The sequence below is a fragment of the Acinonyx jubatus genome, chromosome C1 (genome assembly GCF_027475565.1).
Source record: "Acinonyx jubatus isolate Ajub_Pintada_27869175 chromosome C1, VMU_Ajub_asm_v1.0, whole genome shotgun sequence".
Lineage (NCBI taxonomy): Eukaryota > Metazoa > Chordata > Mammalia > Carnivora > Felidae > Acinonyx > Acinonyx jubatus.
The window spans coordinates 123,855,517-123,878,189 of record NC_069381.1 but is presented as its reverse complement, the minus strand read 5'-3'; the positions used below and the strand labels follow the sequence as shown (position 1 = coordinate 123,878,189).

The 22,673-nt window shown below is 40.6% G+C and overlaps 1 protein-coding gene across 9 annotated transcripts in view; it reads right to left on the bottom strand.

The window, feature by feature from the left end:
- MGAT5 (alpha-1,6-mannosylglycoprotein 6-beta-N-acetylglucosaminyltransferase) overlaps positions 1 to 22,673 on the bottom strand; it is a 338,022-nt gene that overhangs the window by 104,324 nt on the left and 211,025 nt on the right. For all 9 annotated transcript variants that reach the window (XM_053214934.1, XM_053214936.1, XM_053214932.1 and 6 more), the window contains 5 exons: positions 18,132 to 18,203; positions 15,828 to 15,989; positions 12,635 to 12,804; positions 9,249 to 9,383; positions 2,719 to 2,852 (listed from right to left, as the gene is read on the bottom strand). In XM_053214934.1, coding sequence (XP_053070909.1) covers positions 2,719 to 2,852; positions 9,249 to 9,383; positions 12,635 to 12,804; positions 15,828 to 15,989; positions 18,132 to 18,203 — 673 coding nt within the window. The remainder of the gene's footprint in view (positions 1 to 2,718; positions 2,853 to 9,248; positions 9,384 to 12,634; positions 12,805 to 15,827; positions 15,990 to 18,131; positions 18,204 to 22,673) is intronic.

Below are 22,673 nucleotides of genomic sequence, written 5' to 3'. Positions count from 1 at the left end.
TCATCTCCCCAGACAGTGGGGACTGCCCTCACTGCTTTTTTTTTTTTTTTAAGTTTATTTATTTATTTATTTTGAGAGAGAGGGTGAGAGAGGGTGAGAGTGTAAGTAGGGGTGGGGCAGAGAGAGAGAGGGAGAGAGGGGATCCCAAGCAGGCTCTTCACTGTCAGTGAAGAGTTGGATGCAGGGCTCAAAATCATGAACCGTGAGATCATAACCTGAGTCAAAATCAAGAATCAGATGCTTGACCGACTGAGCCACCCTGGCGCCCCATCTGCCCTCACTGCTCTTCACAGTTTCACATTGCTTCCCTCTATCAGTGGACCATGTCATTCACTCAGTCCCCTATTAAAAACATCTGGGTTATTTCCAGTCTTTGCCTATTACAAATAGTGCCACAATAAATGACCTGTGCACACACCATTTTTAATTTTTGCTCACTTATCTCTGGGATAGACTCTTAGATATGACCTGCTCAGTCAAAGGAAAGATGTATTGGTAGTTTTGCTAAATTGTGACAACTACAGTCCCCCAGTTAGTACCATGCTCACTAGCAGGGCGGGAAAAGACGGACCCTCACCACGGGAATAGCTATGCTGCCAACTTTTGGATTCTGGACAACCTGATCCTTGGGACGTGGTGTCTTGGTGAAGTTAAAATATGCATTTCTCTTTATGATGAGTGAGGGTAATGTGTTTTCAAATGTTTGGAGCAATAAGCTTCTTTTTCCTCTAAACAAGTAATGGCCTTTGTCCATTTTCCTATTGTATCACACCACTTTTTCTTCAGTTTTTAGAAGCTTTTTATATATTAAAGAATACAACCCTCCAAGATAGAATATGCTTATGTTTTTGCCCCATAGGTTCTTTTTACTTTTTTTTTCAAAGGTCATCAAATGTATCCGTTTTCTCCGATTCCTGCTGAATTCTGAGTCACTTAGGAAATTCATCCCCTTCCCAGGTAAATGGGAATTAATCTATGTTTTCATTTTAATTTTAAGCTGTGAACTTCTTTCAACTCAGTCAACCAACATTGCTGAAATCCTCCATTCACAGAGAATAAACAGGTAGTTAGGACTCTGAATTTCAACATGGTAAAAGAGAACTTTATACTTTCTGGAACACTTCCTATTTCTATTTCCTGGATATGGGCAACACCATCTTGCGGATGGCATACACATAGCATATCATTCAGACAAGTCTGGCCATTTTAGACACAACTAACATTTGATTTGATGAAAATCACTGGATCGCATCTTATGTAATTTTGTACCACCTCATCCCAGCCCCTCAAAGTTACACAACAAAGTCAAACCAAAGGCTAACTCCAATCATGCCTTACTGTACTGGCCAGCCATCTGACACCCAACATGCCATATATTAGTTTATCCCCTAAACTGTGTTCCAGGACAGGCTGCAATAGCAGGATGATCTAACTCCAGGAACAATAATCATGTTCACCATGCATGTAACATGCTCTCACAAATCCTTCTGGGCTAAAGAAAATGCTTGGCCATGAGCTGATTTTTAAATCACCATCTCCCAATTGCCATAACCCTTCTTAACTCTTCGGTCTCATACCTCACATTGCAAGCATGAGTCCAATGTGTTCTTCGTGATGTTTAGTGAAACTGAGAAAAAGGTCATCTTCAGGTGACTGCAGACAAAGGGGAGGGGCAACCACATAGGGAAAAACTAGGCCACAGGTCCCTTGGGTCTTAGCAAAGCAAAGAGATTCACAGCTCAGATGCTAACTCCAGAATGAAAATCTCTGGATTAAAATCATTCTGATAATTTTGGAAAATGTGAATTCTCCACTCTGAGCATCCAAATGAACTGATGTTTCACTCATGTGACCTTTCATTTCCAGAATAGGACTTCATCTCATCACCAAGGTATGCGGACTTCAACCATAAATTTATTTTTGGCATGATCACTATCAAATTTGGGATTTTCCTCCACAGTCCTCAGCTAATTATAAATGTAATGAGGCTAGAGGTGATAAATTGATAGCAGCAGTAAGAAATGGTAAAAGTGGGAAAGGAACAATACAGAAACAGAAAAACGCAGATACCTACTGCTGGGGTCAGTTAGGACATCATTTTTTAGGTGTCCATTTAACACCTCCTAAAATTATCACCGCTCTTGGCAACAATGACACCTTGTGAGCAAGAGTAAGTGAGATTTCATTGTGAGGCCTGTACTTAAGAAGCTGATTAAGTATGAAACTGAGCTTAAAACAGTTTCACTTAAAAAAAAAAAAAGCTGACTTTTTTTCTTTACAAGGTTTGATGCTTAAATAATTAAGACTTATTTTTTTGGGAAGTGTATCTACACGAAAGACCTCATTCCTCATCAGTAATTAAGGGGACCCTATGCAGCACCAAGTGGAATGAACTGTGTTTAGTGGCTGCCAGTCCAGAGTCCACGCGAAGTACTTTCCCAAATGGTTGCCAGTGATACTTCGTGTTGAACATTTTTGTCCTCTAGAAAATTTCTAAGCCTTTTCGCAAAATGCTCACATGGCCTTTCAATTCCAATTAAACAAACAAACAAAAAAACAAAAAAAACCAGTTACTCCCAAGGGAAAGACTCCACAGCACACATTCCTACAGCTAAGAGCCCTGGGAAATCATAACCCAAAATACATGGCCATCTAGTTTCTTTTCCCATTTGTCTTCGGTGGCATTCTGAAAAGCCGAGGTAAGGCATGGGTACTCACGGAACATGGTATAAAACTGCTGTGGGTTCAGATTCCATTTGCCCCAGGGCGTCTTGTGGCCTTTAGACTGAGCATAGTTAGCATGGTTGAACTCTGGCTCCGTGCCAAATGAGTCCAGGACTCGGAGCATGCACCTAAAAGGAAAAAGCAATGTGGATAAAACTACAACCTTGACCCCCAAGTTCCGAAGTTAAAAGTTCTAACCCCTCCTGCAGGGACAGCCAAAAATGGACAAACACTTTTTAATTGTTTTTAATGTTTATTTATTTTTGAGAAAGAGAAATAGTGCCTGTGTGTGGGTGGGGGAGAGGCAGAGAGAAAGAGAGGAGACAGGGTCTCAAGTAGGTTTCACAACGACAGCAGAGAGCCCAATGTGGGGCTGGAACTCACAAACCATGAGATCGTGACCTGAGCTGAAATTGGGAGCTTAACCGACTGAGCCCATGGGGTGGCCTAATAAATACTTTTAATCAGAAACCCTACTGGGCAGGCAGTGAGAGACTCCAGAATACATATACCAAACATCGCCATGTGTGACTTCTGAGCCCAAACCATTACAAGCAGATCCCATCTGCTTCAGGTTAGCGGACTAGTTACAGAAGATTGCTCAGATACCAGCAAAATAAAAAGTCCCATGATAGCTGGCATTGTAGACTGCCATGGTCCCTACTGTACCCCTAGCTAAGGCTGAACATTTCATGGTACCTATGAGCAGTTGTTGAAGAAACAAAGAATTACCATTTTTAGAAGTGGCTTTGGTCTGAATATTTGTGTCCCTCCACCCAAATTCTTATGTTGAAATCCTAGTCCCCAAAGGTGATGGTACTGGTAGGTGGGGCTCTGGGGGTGATTAGGTCATGAAGGTGGAGCCCTCATGAATGGGCTCAGTGTTCTTAAAAGAGATCCCAAAAGAGTTCCCCTGTCCCTTCCAGCAGGTGAGGACACAGCAAGAAGTCTGAGATGTGGATGAAGGAGAGCCTCACTCAACTACACCGGCACCCTGATCTTGGACTTCAGCTTCCAGAACCGTGAGCAATAAATGTTATTTCTAAGCCACTCAGACTGTGGCATTTTGCTACGACAGCCCAGACAGACTAAGAGAGAGGTTTTAGTCTCCAGAAAGCACGAGGCATACCTGATCTCTTTCAACAGTCACTTATCATTTTCATCAATTAATAAGAGTATTTAATTTTAGGTAGAATTTAGAATCTCACTCAATAGGCAGTGTTGATTACAAGTATTTAACGGTAACAGAACATTACCCTTTTCTTCCAGAGCCTGAAGAAGTGAAATTGAAGATGTTTCATTGGCTTTTTCAGCAAAGTGTTCAAATTTGGTCAGCCCAATCTTCTCTACCACTTATTTTAAGATCTTTATGTCAAAAAAAATTTTTAAAGCAGTATTTTGTGACATGAAAATTAGATGAAATTCAATTTTCAGTGTTCAAAAATGAAGTTTTCTTTGAACATGGCCATGCCTAATTGTTTACCTATGGTCTATGACTACTTTTACTCACTAACAGTTAACTTCAGTAGTTGCCACAGAGACCATGTGGCCAGCAAAGCCTAAAATATTTACTACATGGCCCTTTACAGAAAGAGCCTGCCGATCACTGCTTTAGAGTACTCAGAGAGTGACCAATCCCAATCCCAAGAAAGGAATCGATGCTGAAACAGAACTTACTGAATTTGCTTACATTCATTTCATTACTGAGTCTCAAAACATTAATGTAAATTTAGCTTGTGCCTGGCCAATAAAAATAGCTCTGTTTTCTGTGGTTATACATCTGCAAAACTTCTGGATGGCTGTTAATGGACCAATAAGCATAAAAGCAAATACATTTTAAAACCCACATTTTAGAATCAGATAATAGCAAGTGAGTTCTAAGTATCAGATTCCGTTTATTTCTTCCTTTTCTCACTATTATGAAGGCATTCTCTCAACTTTTTTTTTCTTTTACATCACTGTGTGATTCAGAAAAATAAAATGCAAACATCAGATTGGATTTTCCAGAAAAATCAAGAGTAGACTGCCACTTTAGTGTGAGGATTTTCTCATCAGAGATCACTACCATTTGTTTAACAAGGAAGGGAGGAAAAGGAAGAGGGCAGAAGGAAGTACAAGCCAACCATACAAAATGTTTCCTTATTTTTGATTCCTGTGTGGCTCACAAGGAACATGCTACCATTACACTGACAATTTTCACATTATCACAAAGAACACATCTTCAGCCTGGCAGCCAAGAAGTGGACAGAAATGGAAGCCCACAGTACAGGAAAAAGAAAGCTAGGGACCCAAGAACTGACCAGTGTGTGTTTTCCCCATTCTCTGAATAGCTCGGGAACTTCCTTTACTCTTAACAAAAGATTCCCATTCCTTAACTTATATACTCTTTAATATAAAAACTTTTATGTAAAAAACAAAAAAAAAAAAAGAAAGAAAAGAAATGACACTTGGGTGGCTCAGTTGGTTAAGCATCCAACTATTGATTTCAGCTCTAATCATGATCTTATGGTTTATGAGATCAAGCCCTGCATTGGGCTCTGCACTGACAGCATGGAGCCTACTTGGGATTCTCTCTCTCCCCCTCCCACAAGCTCCATCACACATGCTCGCTTTCTCTCTCTCTCTCTCTCTCTCTCTCTCTCTCTAAACATTAAAAAATTTATATAAAAATCCCTTTTTAAAATTTAAACTTCTAACATTAATTAACCCTTTAACTTATATTTTTAAATAAGATACAAAAGCCACTGGTTGAAACCAGTGCATTTTCTTCTGCGAAAGATGGCATCGTTCAGAAAACAGCAGGGATGACAGAGCTTGCTCTGTAGAAGATCGTTGGAGAAGAGTAGGACACAGAGGGACACACACTGACAGATGGAGCTGCTCAGCTCCTGTCGAAGGGCCAGGGCTGGGACTCAAAGATTACAGTGCTCTGTCCAGGCACAGTGGGGACAAACAGGTCACCCTTATCATGAGAAACCTTTGTCTTGAAGGCTTTGGCTACTTCTACTCATTTGCAATCAACTCTAGCAGGGTATATTCCTCTCTAGCTTTGGCTTGTTATTTTAACTTTGTGTTTTATTGGTTTTATTGTGAATTTGGATCATTAAGATGAACGCTGATGAGTAAAGAGGACTGGTAGGAGCCTAATGCCTGCAAGCCCAGACTTAGACACAGTGCTATTGATGTTTGGCTTCTTCCCAGCAGAAAGCCATAGAATGAATGATTGAATGTCTGAGAAACTGGTAATTCTACATCCTTATACTTAAGCTTTGGTTTGGGAATCATCCATTTTTTTTTAGCTGACCTGGGTTTGTTTTATAAACCAGAGGCAGGGGAATGATCTCTGTGTACGGCAGGGAAGCTTTAACATTATAGTTTTCCTTCTTCGATCACATTCTACAGCTGTGTGTTTGGAACTGGGTTTGTGCTGTTAATATTTATGTAGTTCCTCTAATGCCTTTTGTGTGTTTGAAGCATCAGGAACAGCCCGATGACTTAAAAAGATATTTGCCTTGCTGCCCGAGGCAGCTGGCCTCCTTCTAACAGGAATCGCTGCAGTAATGCCAAATGACTCCTGGAACATTCTCTTAGCTGCAAGCCACACTACTATAAGATGGACGCTCACAACTTCCTTGGCAGGACCTACTTTCTACTTTGGAGTTTGATATAAAATATGGTTTATCTTGGGGCGCCTGGCTGGCTCAGTCAGTTGAATGTTCAAGCCTTGATTTCAGCTTAGGTCATGATCCCAGGGTCATGGGATCGAGCCTCACTGAGCTCTTCACTGAGCGTGGAGCCTGCTTGGGATTCTTTCTCTTTCCCTCTGCCCCTCTCCCCCACTCACATTCTCTCTCTAAAATAAAGCAAAAAAAAAAAAAACCCCATGGTATATCTTGTACTATTTGTGTTTCACTTTCCTGTGTGTCCTCAATGTCAGCTAAAAACTCATACAAAGCAAAATAGTTATGAGTTTTGCAGTCCCTAGGTATACTAGTTGCATGTAGGCATTGCAAACAGGTTTAACTGAATTTCCTGGGTCCCCACATAAAATGGACAGAATTTACAAATATTTTTCTGAACGCCTGGGTGGCTCAGTCAGTTGAGCGTCCAACTTTGGCTCAGGTCATGATCTCACGGTTCATGAGTTCAAGCCCCACGTTCGGCTCTGTGCTGACAGCTCAGAGCCTGGAGCCTGCTTCTGCTTCTGTGTCTCCCTCTCCCTCTGTCTGCCCCTAACCCACTCACATTTTGTCTCTATCTCTCTCAAAAATAAATAAACATTAAAAAAAATTAAAAAATTAAAAAAAAATTTTTTCCAAGATCAACAGGACTCAAGGTTTGCTCCTAAATGAATGATCAGAGTTAATGGATTTAAGGGAATTCATACCATCTACCATCCACAAAGATGAATTCAGACAGTCTTGAAAATGTCTCATCTTCAAAAGGGAAAGAAATGGGCAAGTAACTTTCTAGAGGACCTGTTTGGTCTTTGGATGAAATCTTACCTTCATCACATAGCAAAGACCGCAGGGCCAAAGTCCTAACAGACCTCCTGCCAGCTAGTATCACTAATGTAGATAATTAATTAAAGAAAGGAAAGATAAATATTACACCCTTCCATAAAACCCCTCTGAGATGGTCCCTTTTCATCCAACAAGTTTCAAATACCCATCAGTGGTAACCATTTCAATAATGAAACAGTCCTTTTTAATTGACCTAAACACTACCACTGAGGACACTTTTCCATCCCAACAGCCCTTCTTAATGGTGAGGATATGTGAGTCTAGAGATGCCCGTAAGGCCTTGTTCCTTTTGCACATCTACCAGATGCCTGCCATTTGCTAAATGCCAGAGAACAAGAGCTCTGCTTTTCTTTCTTTCTTTTTTTTTTTTTTAATACTGAAGCTAAAAAGGGGGAAAAATGATTATTTACTTACATGGCTTATTAACCAGAAAGAAAGATGGTTATTTCCACATAACTGAGAACAAATGTGATGAGAACATAACTGAGATGTATGAAGGTTTCAAGGAAAAAACCAAAAAGAACAGGAAAAAAGGGGTGCAGAAGGTAGAGTGTTATCCTGGCCCAAACCAAGATTCTGCTTTTGCTTTCTCATGAAACTATATCCAAAACAAAATGAAAAATACACAATCTCTTCTCAATGAATCCCTTTCCTCTGTCACTGAGTATTTCACTGCCCAGTGAGAAAAATTACAGCTACTGACAAGAAAATTCTACAGAAAATGGGTGTTTTCTCTACTGTGTTTTGGAGAAGATTCCTACTATTTTGACTTCTATTTCCTTTGAATTTCTAAAGGACTTGCAATCTGACATACGCTTAAAGTTAATAAATAATGTTAAACTAGAAACTAACCTGAAACAGACCTAGTTCAAGTCGTTAAGGATTCAATTACTGGTTAAGTTAGAAGAACACATCAAAACATCTCTTTACCCAAAAACAATAAAAAAGAAACACATGGAGGAATTTCTAAGTCATGCTAATTGAAAGGTTTTCCAAATGTTTTCTTAGGAATTTGGTTTAAACTGTAGATCAACATTCACTATCAGTCAAGTGGTACTAACATCATGCTTTTTAACCAAATTTAGGTACCACTGACACCATTAAATAAAATATGTTTATTTACATTTATTGTAAACTTTGAGAGACCATAAATAAAAGTCAGTACCAGCTGTAGTAAGTGGAAGCTAACAAAAAAAGCATGCTTCTTCAAAAATTATTATTAAATTCAAACTGGATACTTTGCCTAAGGCTGAAACTTACAGCTACACTCATTTTGTTAAAAATGCACGTAAGTGTTAGTGTTACAAGACATGCTGGAGGTATGGTAGCATCAAACTAAACCTTTTTTAGAAAGATTGGAAGAAAATGGAAAAATTGGTAAACTTCATTATGTAATTCACTGTTATTTAGTGCCATGCTTGTGCACGATGTAAAATCATTTCAAACAAAAAAACATGGCCCCACTCCCACACTGCAGAGAACAATGGGTTCTTCTCTGAAGTGATAAAGACGTGCACTCAAGTCATGCTCAGCAGGGGTCTTGTCCTAAAAAGTGCAAGACCCCAGCATTCAGACAACATATTCACAGCTTTCTCTTCCAAAAATGACAACTGATGAGGGAAAGGCGAAGAGAAATGAGTCATCCTCTCAAATCTGAGGAGCACAAGAAGTGACATTTTCCACGTTTTATCCGAATTGTTACTTAAACAAATGAGAATGGCGTAGGCACACTGAGAGAGGTAAGGTGAGCATCAGGGAAGGTAAAGAGGAAGTTGGACCCTTTCTGTTCTCTAAAAGAAATCAGTGAAAAGAATGAATAGCCTTTGAAAGTATAAAGTCACTGTGGAAAATCTGAATTTCAATTAGGAATGAGAAACCCGCTCCACACTATCCAAAAGATAATATTTGATAAGCTTTTTCTGTCTGTAACCATGTTACCCTTGTTAAAAAAATAAAAAGTAAAATAGCTCTATAAACTTTAGGACAGCATGTAGCACTTACTGGTAGTGAACCCAGGATGGTCCAAGAGTTTTCTTAAATTGAGCAAGTCCCACAATATCAATATAAATGAGCTCAACGATTCTGTCTCCTACAGTTGGGCAGCCAGATCGGTTTCCTACAACCTTCTTCATTATTCTAGGAAAAGGGCACAAGAGAGGAAACATAAAAAAAATAATTTATTTCAAGCTAACTACACTTAGCAACATTAATACCCAAATATACCTCCCAAGAATTTTATCGGGGAGGATGGCATAGCCTGTCCCAATATGCTGCCTATCCAAATTCTACCCACTCATCAAGGCCTATCCAGAGCCCAGATTCTGACTCTGGCAAAAGCAAATGGTGAGGCGCGCGCGCACACACACACACACACACACACACACACACACACACACACACACACACACACTTTGAAACTAAGGAAGAGCTGGCTCTGAATCTGTCTCTACTATCTAAATCCACTAGCAGCTGTGAGATTTCAGACAAGTCACTAACTTCTCTGGGTCTTTCCTTCTCATCAAAAACAAACAAACAAAAAAACCCCCAACCTACCACAAAACAGGATTTGTTACAGAAAAGACAGTAAGATAGCAACCTGTCAGAGATTCTTTGGGTGGTTACATGAGGCATTAAGTAGAAAGTGCCTAATGTATATCAGATACTCGTTGAGTTGTGACTCTCACTTTCCCCCACATAATCTGTTCTCATTACTCCAGACCATACTGGCCTCCTAAATGTCCATTTCTAGCTGCTACAATATAAACTTCTATACTGTCTTATATATTTTTTTTTATGTGTCAATTTTTCCTTTCAAGTAGACTGTATTACATACCTGGCACCATGGTTTACGGTTTTTCACTACCCTTTCTTCCATCCACCCATCTCCTCACCCATCCATAGAAACCCACCCTTGCATTGAGAGCACCCACGTACCTGATCGTATGCCAACTTCAGATGCGGGAGAAAAAAGTGCTAACCAAACTACACTGCCATTCACCCAAACATCAGTCATCACTGGTGCCTTTTATCTCTGCCCACACCCCCTAACTGTCCTTCACCGAATTATGGCGGTCCTACTTCAAAGGAGGGCTCTGCTCTGCAGCTCCACACTGACACTGCTTCAGGCACCCTTCGCCTGTCATCTGGCCTACTGACCTTACGAGGCTGTGTATTTCTTCCCGAGAATTTGAAAATACTTCTGTACACAGCCAGGTAGTGAATCCTCTCATCCTTGAGACCACATGTTCTCTGCCTCAACTAGGCAACTCGGCCCTCATAGAATAAAAGCAGTCTTAGGCAATACATAAACAAACAAACAATCTGTGTGGCTGTGTTCCCATGGAAACTTAGTAACAAAAACAGGCAGACGACTGCATTTGGCCTGCTGAGCCAGAGTTGGTAGACTCCTGGTCCACCTTGTCTCTTTAGGGGTTCCCAAACTTGTCTGCACATTGGCATTACCTGGAGACATCAAGATACTCATGCCTGTGTCCTATCCCCAAAGATTGTGATTTAATTAGTCTGGGACATAGTCTGGGCTCTGGGAGTCTATAAAGATCCCCAGGTGATTCTAATGTGCAGGCATATTCAGGAACCGCTGCTCTATGTTGCGCCCATAATTCTGGTCCCATCACCAATGCTTAAAGACCTCTATAGACTTCTTGACCAACAAATTAAGTCTCTGCCTGGTAGGCCCTTATTAAGCCTTTTCTGATCTCCCTAGGAAGCACTTGTCCCTAGGGATCCCACATTCTCCATTTATTCACCCATTCATTCATTCATTCATTCACCCCATCTCTCATTTGCTCAGTAAATAGTCACGAGCATCCAATGGGTGCCAGGCACTATCCTAGGTGCCACATACACCATAGTGAGCAATATTCAGTTTCTGCACTCCCTTGGCTTACATTCTAGCATTCATGCCTCAATTAGTACTAATCACAGTGCAATTAGTGTAATTATATAATATATTAGCTGTGATTACCAAAAGATTGGCATTTCCTTGAACACATGCTGGTCATCTCCTTACATCCCAGAGCAAGAACTAGGGCACAGAGAGCACTAATGAACGACTACTGAATGTACGAATGCATCTACTTCATGGGTCATGTACACAACATGTTTTAAAGTAAGCAGGAGGCAGCACGTGGAAGGGACAAGGGTGGTGTTTAGGGGTTCAGAAGATCTCAGGTTGATCTAGATCCGAAAGAAGCATTGTAGTACAGTGGTCAAGAACACAGTCATAGGATAAAACTCAAATCCTAGCTCTCTCACGTTTTCCACGTGACCTTGAAAACCTCAGTTTCCTCATCTTTGAAATGCAGAAAGCAATGGCACTTATTTCCAAAAGTTTGTGCTAAGGGCTGAGTAATATAGAATACATGAAATGCTCAGTATCTGATGCACAGTAGGTGCTTGACAAATGTTGGCTGTTACCAGTCATCATCAATATTCCAGTTGTCATAACTGTTGACACTACACTAACTAATGCCCTTATCATGGTTTTAGCATATAGAAATCATTTAAAATATGACACTGTATCATCTTGCTGATATTATTGCTTTCACCTCAACACTGCCACGTATCAGGTGTGTGGATTTTGGACCTAACTCATGTGGCCTCTCCGGGCATCAGTACCCTGGACAATAAAGTAGATGCAGGGTGGGATATATTTTAACACCCTTCCAGCTCTAGAATGTTCTCTCAAGGCATTTCATCTGGAACATTTGACACTGCAACACAATCACTTGGCTGCTGGGTAGAAAGTCTCCGTGGGCAGCTATCCAAAAGGAGTGAAGGGGGCTATAAGCATTCCTGCCTAGCCAGCTGTGTCAATCTAAAAAGAGATTAAGAGAGGGCTAAAGCCAGAAGTAGGTTTCAGTGAAACAGAAAAGCCAGGTAGAGTGAACAGAGTCAGACTAGAAAGTTGGCTTTACTGAAAAAAAGGATGGAATCAGAGCTTTCAAGAAACTCATTCTACCCAAATTAAATTATAAAAAAGGAATCTGCTCTGTTTTAAGATTTAGAAAGCTTGAAGTTGAGTAGGGAGTGGTATGAATTTCAGCAAGAGACAGGGAATTAGGAAAGTCAATAATGTTTTGTGGTGCACATGTTGGAAGCACCTGTAATAGCAAAGAATACGCTCCTTAGTTTGAATTTTCTGGCATTCATTTATGAAGCCTCTGGAGCCTGCAGCTACAATGAAAACATATTATCTTTTTCACAGTGTATGTATTTAGCTCCTGAAAATAATCTTCTTATCTCCTGTTTAGTGAATTATCACTTTCATTTTCCTCCACAAGAAATTACACACTAATAGAGGGCTTTAAGAGTTTACAATTTCTTTTTTGTATTCTGATTTTAAAATTGAAAAGTAATCTCCTTACTCCTTGAGCTCAGCCAGTGAAGCTGAAATCCTAATGTCATGGCCCAGTAAGTACAGAGATGTAATTAAATCACTCCACTGAACTAATTCACCAAGAGGGCCACCACTGAAAGCTGTCTCTGCTATCTTAAATCCAGATTCCTTAGTCAGGAGTCCCAGGTGAACAAGGACCTGAAAAAAACAAAACAAAGGAGAGGCATATATTGATTCCTACTGAACCGAGTACAAACTCCATAGTAACACACCAAAAGCAATCAACCAATTCTAAAGTATTGTTTACGTTCTAATGAAACAATGTGCCGTAACATTTTTCTAGAAAGTACCCCAAAAATGGAAGGAAATAAAGTCACCATTGCCCTTTCTATGGCTATGAATAGGATATGGACAATCTGTTTTGAAAAATAAGGATATATTTGGAGAATCAGAATTAATGGAGAGTAAGCCAGAGCAATAAAATATCGTTTTAACAATATTGGGTTCCCCCCCCCCCACAGTTGGGATATTTTTAAGGTTTTAACATAAAAAATTTCAAACATATCCCAAATCAGACATGACAATGTAGTCAATTCCAACATACTCATCACATAAATTTCACAGTTATTAACTTATGGCAAATCTTATTTAATGTATACCCTTCATTTTCTCCCAACCACTATAGCTTATGGTGAAGCAAATCCTAGAGAAGATACCCTTTCATCTGCAAATATTTCAGTTTGTATCTCTAGAAGGAAAAAATCTTCAGTTAAAAATATAACGGTAACATCACTATCACCCCTAAAAAACTATTAATTCCTTGATATCATTCATTTTCGGGCTAATGTTTATACTTCCTCAACTGTTCCTTTTTTTTTTTTTTTTCCTCCCAAGGGCAGTTTTTAGAGTCAGAAGTCAAATAAAGTACATAAACTGTTAATTGTCTCATTTACGTCTTAGGCTTGTTTAACCCCATCCTTTGGGGGTGGGGAGAGTTGTCATTTATTTGCCCAAGGGACTGGGTAGTATTTCCAGTGGAGTCTCTTACACTTTGGATTTTGCTGATTATACACCAGACTCTCCCATCCCTTGTATTTATAGTAAATTAGTAATTAGATCTGCAGGCCTGATCAAACTCACATTGGATGCTTCTGGCAATACTACTGCATCGGTAGTGCTGTGTACTTCCGCCAGTGGGGACATCGCGTGTCTCTGGTGATGTTAGCAGCTACTGATGATCACTAACTAGATGCATTAATCCCCAGGGGTCGCAAAATGGTCATATTCTATCACTCCTTCTGTACTCACTAGCTAAAACATCCCCCTCTCCATCAACTATTTGGTTCTGTTGAAGTACAGTTCACATAGAAAAAGCCTGGTAAATACTTGACTCTTGCCCTTCACTTACCGGTTTTTAAATTACCAATTTGCTCTTTAGCATACTCTAAAGACCATCAGTGAAATTTTTTAAAGGTGTCATTATCAAATCATGGATAGAAGTATATTTGATGTGTTTCAATAAACCGTAGTTATAATCCTTATGGATTATCACATTGTCCCTTCTTGCCAATGGGAGGCTGTTCAAGTTGGCTTCTAAGTTCTTCTGACATAGTTCTAGTAGGCTTGGAGAGTTACTTTGCTCTCTGGTATGACAGGTGTCCCAAGCTCATCATGTACAACTTCTATCTCAGACCTTCACTAACAATTTTTCCAAGAACCTCTTATACCATCCAGTGGAGATGATATCTAAAGTTCAAGGTCTGGAGCCTAGGGGACTCTGGTTGATCAGTGTCCATAGCCTTTTTCAATGGATGTAGCTGGAAATTTATTTCTCCTCCAGGATAAAACATCATAAATTCATTCTGGTACTTCCCCTTCAAACTCAGGATTACAGGATCTTTACATAACATTACCTTACATATGTTATTTCCTCTCTCCCACACTGAAAATCCCACTTCTCAAGGATACTAATGTAAGTATTTTGCTTTATTCTAATATGCTCAAGGGATTTACAATGAGAATATCTACACCATCACCAATTACACAATTAGTAAAACTCTTAAAATATTTTGCAGTTTTTTGGTCCTTTGTGATACTCCTTCAGAAATGCTGACTGACTGTGCTCTAATCACTAAGAACAGCCCTTCTCTGTGTGTTTACTGCAAAACTGAGTATGTAGTCAGTTCATGTTTTCTTTTCCTAGTAATTTTTAGGTACGGTTTTCTTGTAGTGAAATTTTGTTTTATACCATGTAAAATGCTTCTAGCACCAAATCTACAAAGTAAGATGTGTTTAGATAAGTCTAGTTTCTATGCCTCCATGCTAGTCCCTCTTTCCCCATATTTGACCCTTTTTATTGTGGTACAACATATGCTAACACAAAATTTAACGTTTTAATAATTTTTAAGTGTATAGGTGAGTGGCATTAAATACATCTTCAATGTTGTGTAACCAACACCATTGTCCATCTCCTTTATTTTTAATTTCATGGTTTATCCTTCTATTTTTAACAATATGAGGAAGCATAAATGTAATATTATATATAGGTCATGTGTGCGTATGTACAAAACTTTACGTATACTTGTAGGTATACAGATATATACAATTCTTCCTTTTAAAAATAACGTTCACATTTCTCCACCTAATATTTATTCCTCCAACAATATATCCTAGAGATTATTGCATAGGATTATATAAAAATACTCTATTTCTCACAGCTCACCTGGAATTTGGACCTCATACTCTTCTACAGAGGACTATTTGGTACCTGAACATTTGGAACATAAGCCCAAGTACCAACCCAACATAGCAGCAGTGGAACTTACCAGTTGCCCAAACCCCAGAACTGACAAATACCCCAAACAGGAGACTGCCATTATAATGGAACAGCCCGCTCTCCAAGGCTGTACCTGGGTAGAGCCAAGAGGGTTAAGTCTCCTGATGCCACAGGAGGAGACAGTCAGGATGGTTCAGAGGGAAATCTTACAGGCAGAGATTCCTGCTTGTCTTCACCCAAGAAACATGTGTGCTGGTCCCTGGTAAGCAGGATTGTTTTAACTGGGGATAGGAAAGCCCAAAAATGGCTGTACAAGACACTGAGCAGATTCGCCCTGAGGGAATATCACTGGAGACATGACATTCCTCTTAGTCTTGTTTCCAAGCAAAATCCGATTTTAAAAGAAAACTGGCATCTAACTGAACTGAATTAATCAGAAGCTCACTTTCTTCCGCTTTCTCTTTTCAAGATTCTGCTTTTCTGCCAGGGACTTGATTGCTTGGATCCATGCATCAGCCATTCGCCGGATCCGGAGTCTCATCCACCGGAATTCTTCATGCTTTTTCATCATGCTGTAGAGAATATTAAAATCTGTACGGATTTCCGCCTAGAAACAGAAATTTAATAAAAAATGAACCGAAGATAAAAAGTCAGAAAGCGTAATAGCTGTCATGATGTGACATTTGAAAACTTGAAAGAGATAGTCAATTAAATATAGGGCTTCAAAAGTGAGGCTTGTCTGCTGCACAGCTTTACTTTAAGGCCCCAGGATTACAAATTAAAGGCCCCTGACTGCTGATATGCTGTAAGGGACATCATTAAAAAATTAGAAATTGAGAAAGGCAGCACAGTCATTGCAAAGCCCTGAGTTATATTAAAATGCCTTTTTATTTTATTTTTTTTTACAAATGGTATGCTTGATGTACCTTGAAATTCTCCACACCCGAATTTATCACCCCTTGGATCTACTGAGAGGCAGCAGACTCCAGGAAAAAGTAAAATCAATTCATAACAGGCTTGTTGGCATTATGGAGGTGCCAAAAAGCCTTCTTGTGTCCACAAAGTTAAGCAGGGGACAAATGCTCATCTTACAGTTTTGTCCCAGTCCCAAACAAACAAAAGTTCATTATTTTCTAAGGACTTTAAAGCCAGGAATACCATTTTCCTACCACAGCTAAATAAAATTTAAAATTCAGGGGGCACCTGGGTGGCTCAGTCGGTTAAGCATCTGACTTCGGCTCAGGTCATAATCTTGCAGTGTGTGAGTTCAAGCCCCGCTTGTAGCTGTGTGCTGACAGCTCAGAGCCTGGAGCCTGCTTCAGATTCTGTGTCTCCCTCTCTCTCTGCCCCTCCCCCACTAATACTCTGCCTCTTTCTCTCAAAAATAAACATTTAAAAAAATTTAAAAATAAATAAATAAAATTCAAAATTCAGGACAGAATAATTTAAAAGCCAGGAAGAACATTTTTCTAATGTAGTTGGATACAACCAGTGACTGAAATAACAGAAAAACAGTAACACTTGTATTTATTTCATCTAACATGTAGAACATGCTAACTCCCTCTCTCAGGAGTCATCACACTTCATTCTCAAAACTCACCTGATCCTTCCTTGACCCAGCCATCTCCCAAGATTCTCACGGTCTACAGCATGGGCCAGCAAACTGTGGCTTGGGGGCCAGATCCTCATCCTCCTTGCTGCCTATTTTGGTAACCTAAAGTTCCACTGGAACATGGCCATGCCTGCTCATTTATATCCTGTCTATGCTGCCCTCTGCACTCAAGGTCAGAACTAAGCCATTCCAACAGAGAACTTACAGCCTGGTAAGATGAACATATTTACCATCTGGTCTTTTTAAAAAAAAATTTTTTTTAACGTTTATTTATTTTTGAGACAGGGAGAGACACAGCATGAACAGGGGAGGGTCAGAGAGAGGGAGACACAGAATCCGAAGCAGGCTCCAGGCTCTGAGCTGTCAGCACAGAGCCCGACGCGGGGCTAGAACTCACAGACCACGAGATCATGACCTGAGCCGAAGTCGGCCGCTTAACCAACTGAGCCACCCAGGCGCCCCTACCATCTGGTCTTTTACAGAAAAACTCCACTGATCCCTGGTTTAAAGAATAAAGACTTAAGCTTTTGGGGTGGCACAGAAAACCTTTCACAGTCACTCGTGATCTTTTCAATCTCATCTTCCCCCAAACCACCTTCATCCAAACCCCTATGGCCTCGTCCACTGAACCATGCTCTACTCCCTGAAAACCAACTCTTGCACATGCACCTTTCTGCTACACATCAGACACACCTTCCTCTCCCTGATCTACTATAAACTCACTCATCATTTGGAATTCAGCTCTAAAGACACTGTCTCTTTGTGGACCCGTCCTAAGCCCTGAAGGCAAAGATCATCACTTCCACATTCATTTCCACCGGACTGTCATTCAGCATTTGCACAGGTGCGGACATTGTTTTCAACCATCACCTTCATTAGGTCACACAGCGCCCCCACATCTGGCACCAGGTCTTATTCCTATGGGTAGCATATCACTCAGGAACCCTCAGAGAATTGCTCAATAAACAGACACTACGGCTTAACTGATTTGACCATCCAAATTTGCACAGGCCTGCGGATACAAGTTCTTCAGTTTACCATTATTTCAGGTTACAGTTGGCATTTCTAGAAGAGTTCACACGTATTACTTACCATCAGAACCACATTGTAAGCCTAGTTCCCAACATCCCAACTCACCAATGAATTATGATCAGCTTCTTCATAGGGATTTTTTGCTCTCCAAGGTAAATGAGGACACCAGTTTTCAACCTGAAAAATACATCGGAGAAATTAAGTATGCTGGTTCACCTGGAAATGAATTCCTGTATGAACAAAGCACCATGCACTCTTCCTGGCACATGGTGAGCACTACATTTAAGTGGTTATTACTACTATCAGTCAGACTTTCATGATTTCATCTAGTAGTACAGAGACAGGTGCCCCCTCAGACGAAACAATAATAGCAAAGGTCTTGCGGAGCCCACAGTCCACACTTTACATCTGTCCTTCAAAGTACTTCACAGCGACTGACTCCTTCACCGGGTAAGCCTCACGTGTCTCCACCAGAAGCAGAGGAGGTCTTACGGCAGAAAGGGACAAGACTGAGATTGCAGGGGAATGAGAATGGAAGGCAGGAATGATTCATTATCTGCTGTGGCATGTCTGGAAAGGAAACAGCAGGGCATTTTAGGCACGGAGCTCAATCTTTTATCTCAGAATTAGGAAAGCAGCTGATCGTTTAAGGCTAATTGATCAAGGCTTTCCCTCATTTTCTGGCTGTTCACTGCACACTATCTCATCTCAAGGAAGAAGATGGTAAAAACTATTGGAGAAAGAGATCAAAGGAAAAAGGATAAAAAAAAAAAAACCACCTCAGTAATCTTGTGAGAGCCATTCTAGAAGATGGACTGCTCTGTCAAATGCACAAAAGTTGAGAGAGTTGGGGGAAAGAGGAAAAGGTTTTACAGAAATTACTTCAAAAAGGTTATGGAAGAAAAGTAGGCAAAAATCACCATTTCTAATAAAAGAAAAAAGAGAACTGCACTGACTAATCTTGCTGGCCATACAATTCCAAGGTGGCACGTTACCCACGTATAAATATGCAGTGAGATTATTAAAGATGGCTAAGAAAGAGCCATGTAAAGTATTTTTTTCTACAATTTTTCTCTGGTGAGACGGACTTGTAGGAACAGAGCAAGTGGGCAGGGGCCACTCGGAGGGCCAGCGAGCAGGCAGGTACACGTACAGCCACTGCCTTGGAGGTCAGTGACACAGGCTCGGTCGGGATGGTCTGCCCTCCAGCCCTGGGTGTGTTTTCAAATAAACACAGCAGTTTCCCTAATCTAGAAATTGCTCTTAATGCAAGGTGATTTTTACTATGACCAAAATAACTGGGTGATTTGCATAAAGCCATCTGCCGCTACAAATGAAGTGAAAGCAGTAAGTGGAGGGGAACAAAGCTTGGGGGAGGGTGGAATCCCTGGATAGGAAAAGAGCAATATTCTCTTTTTTTTCTTGTGGCATAAAATTAGACTCTACCATATTTGTGAATGACTTCAGAGACTCAAAAGGACTCCCCAGGAGGAAAGCTGAAATGGCTTCTACTCATAAAATACGAAAATACTAGCTTGCCTTGGATGCCCGTGTCTAATTACGGAGACCTTACAGCAATATCACCAGGAGAAGCAGTATCTGGAGCTCCACAAATGTGAAAAATGAGGCAAAATCAGCCGAAAAGCAGCCTACAAGCAGATGAAGCCTCAGCTGGTCCCAGCAGCAGTGCAAACATCTGTACCTTGTATTCTTAGAGCAGAATGAATTATTTAATTCAAATTAAATTTTTGTAAATGCACTAAATAAAACATTGCTATGAAGCATATTTGCAACGTGAAGGCTTCGAATGGACCGCAGCTAGCATTTTCCATTGTGAGAGCTTCGTCCTCATACAAGAAGGATGATGAGCAACCAGAGCACAGATCTGAAGTCAGCCTCACACTAAGTCAGTCACAAAATGTTCACGGCAACACATCAGGATAAAAAATTTCCCCACAAATAGCATAATAGGGAAAGATGAAACAAGACGATGAATAAAGAAAGTCAACCGAAAGGAGAGGGATTAGCGAGACGAGATACTGATAAAGGAGAACACATTCCCTCCTCACTCTTCCGTCCTAAAAAGAACCTTCCAAAACTCCCTCTGATGAAAATACTGTCCAAGGTGATCTTCTGAAATATGACTTCGCTACAGAATATTCAAAACTTTAATTCCTCTTTGAAACTGATCACCCATCTCACTTCTTGTTACTCTAAATCACTGGGTAATATTTTGCAAGGCTTCAAGGGCATCCCTGCAAGTGCAGAATATGGACTCAGTGTGTCAGTGTATTGTAGCTTTTAGCAAGGCATCTTTCTGCTACATGTTCACTCGTAATGGAGGACAAACCAATCATGAACATCTTGACACCTAATGAAGATAGTGGGGTTTTAAGGTTGCTGTTTTTGTACACAGTGATAGGGTGACTGGCCAACAAAATAATTAAATTATACATAAACCTATTTCTCCATGGGGAGAAAAAAACACTTTCTTTTCCCCCTGAAACCTCAGAGGATTACCAAGATTGGAAGCAAGCCAGTACTGGCAATAACTCTAAGTACTGAAACAAACAGCCTTCAAATGAGCAACATTTTCCTAAATAAGAGTGTCATTAATAACACTCAGGGAAAATCTTGCTCAAGGCTAATAACTCAACCTCCTAATCCCTAATTTTGTTTTCTGCCTGATTTACCTGGGGCCGTTTAAGGAGTCTAACCCCCTAGCAGGGCATCCTACCAAGAAAGCTGGACCCCAGCATGAGCCCACCGCTTTCCTGCTGTGGATGATTTCTAGTCCAAATCATTCTTACCAACTCTTCTGTTCTCAGAACCCTCAGGGCCTGCATCGGCCTGCTCCCTTTTCCCACCCACTCCTTTGGCCATACCTTTCTAACTGTGACTCTGGGGGCCCTCCCTGGGACAGGGTTTTGTATTTGCCCTGGGAGCAGGAACGCAGGATGTGGCACTATCCACTCCCACCCCTGCCTGGCTCCTGGGCACTGGGGGAGCTCTTCCTCACTCCCACTTCCAAGGATAGTCCGCAAATCACCACAGCACGTCTAAGAACTGAAAACCACCTGAGTTCATGGCAATAGGCACACAAAAATCAATAGAGGAGCCAAACCATTACTCAAATAACCTTCAATTTGAAGGCAAACTCCTTTCACAGAACCAATCTTTTTAGCACACTATCTTTAGGCCACAAAATGAAGAGGAAGGAAAAACAGAAAAAGACCAACCACGCTAGAAATTTGGAATGTTAAAATGTATTCCACAGAGAGGGACCTATATACCACCTTTCTGGAATGAGGAGATACAAAATTAACTGACTTGATTTTTGACATGCCCCCTCCCAATGATGTAAAATCCTTTGACCTGAGAAGGTTTTGCAGCTTAATCACACACAACGTGAATAAAAACAAAGACCCTCAACGGCTCAAATAGGTCACGCTTACTTTCAAGGTCTGTAGTAGAATGGACAATTCACTATACTTAAGAAAAAAGAAATTGCTGGTAGATACATTTACAACTCAAGTTAGATTTTATATATTTATTTTTTTAATGGTTACTTTTGAGAGAGAGAGAGAGAGAGATAGAGAAAATGAGCGGGGGAGGGGCAGAGAGAGAGAGAGAGAGAGAGAGAGGGAGAAACCAATCAGAAGCAGGCTCCAGGCTCTGAGCTGTCAACACAGAACCCGACCTGGGGCTCGAACTCACAGACTGCCAGATCATGACCTGAGCCAAAGTTGGATGCTTAACCGACTGAGCCACCCAGGTGCCCCTTGAGTTAGATCTTACAAGAGAGAAAAGAAGTAATAAGATTACAGCAAAAACTAATAGGACATTTAACACACAGATGCATGTATTTATGCATAACTGGTATAACTCTTTATAGTAACGTTCTACTCTTCTGAAAGAATAATGATGAGGCACTGTTACAGCCTCTTCTCTTGTGATTAATGTGAAGTGTTTTGCTCTAATGGATCACTGACATATAGAATTTCATGCTGTATTTTTCAGATAGTAAGTGCAATCAAAATTAAATGAGAAAAGTGCATAAGAAAGGTGAGCTTATCTCTGGATGATGGTGTTATGGGTGCTTTTCATTTTCTTCTTTATGCTAATCTGCACACGATGATTTTTTATAATGAATGTTTATTAATAGAATAATTTTTAAAGGAATGACATTATACAAGCATACATTTACTGAAGGTTTATAATAAGTGAAGGTCTCTGGGGAAAGAAACAAATAAGCTAGCATGCATTACATCATTTGAACCCCTGAAGAGCCCTGTGACACAGGCACCATCACCAGGTTACATGTGAGGAAATCAAGGCTCCAAGGGGTTGGGGACATCCAGAGGTAAGCTCACCAGTGAGCTGCGGGGGTGGGTGACGAATGCGGCCTGCCTCTCCCCTGACCGGGACACATTACAGCCATCCTTAAAGGTCAACCTTCATGGAGAACAGATAGCTGCTGAGTAGGGAAAGAGCCCTGAATGTGGAATTAGGCAAAATGAATTCTGTGCCCAGCTCTACCAACAACTAGCATATAACCTTAAACCACTTGGCTTCTAGGTGTTCTCAACTACAAAATCAAGGAGCTGGCTCCACTCACCTCTTGTAATCTGACTGATTAAACTCTAA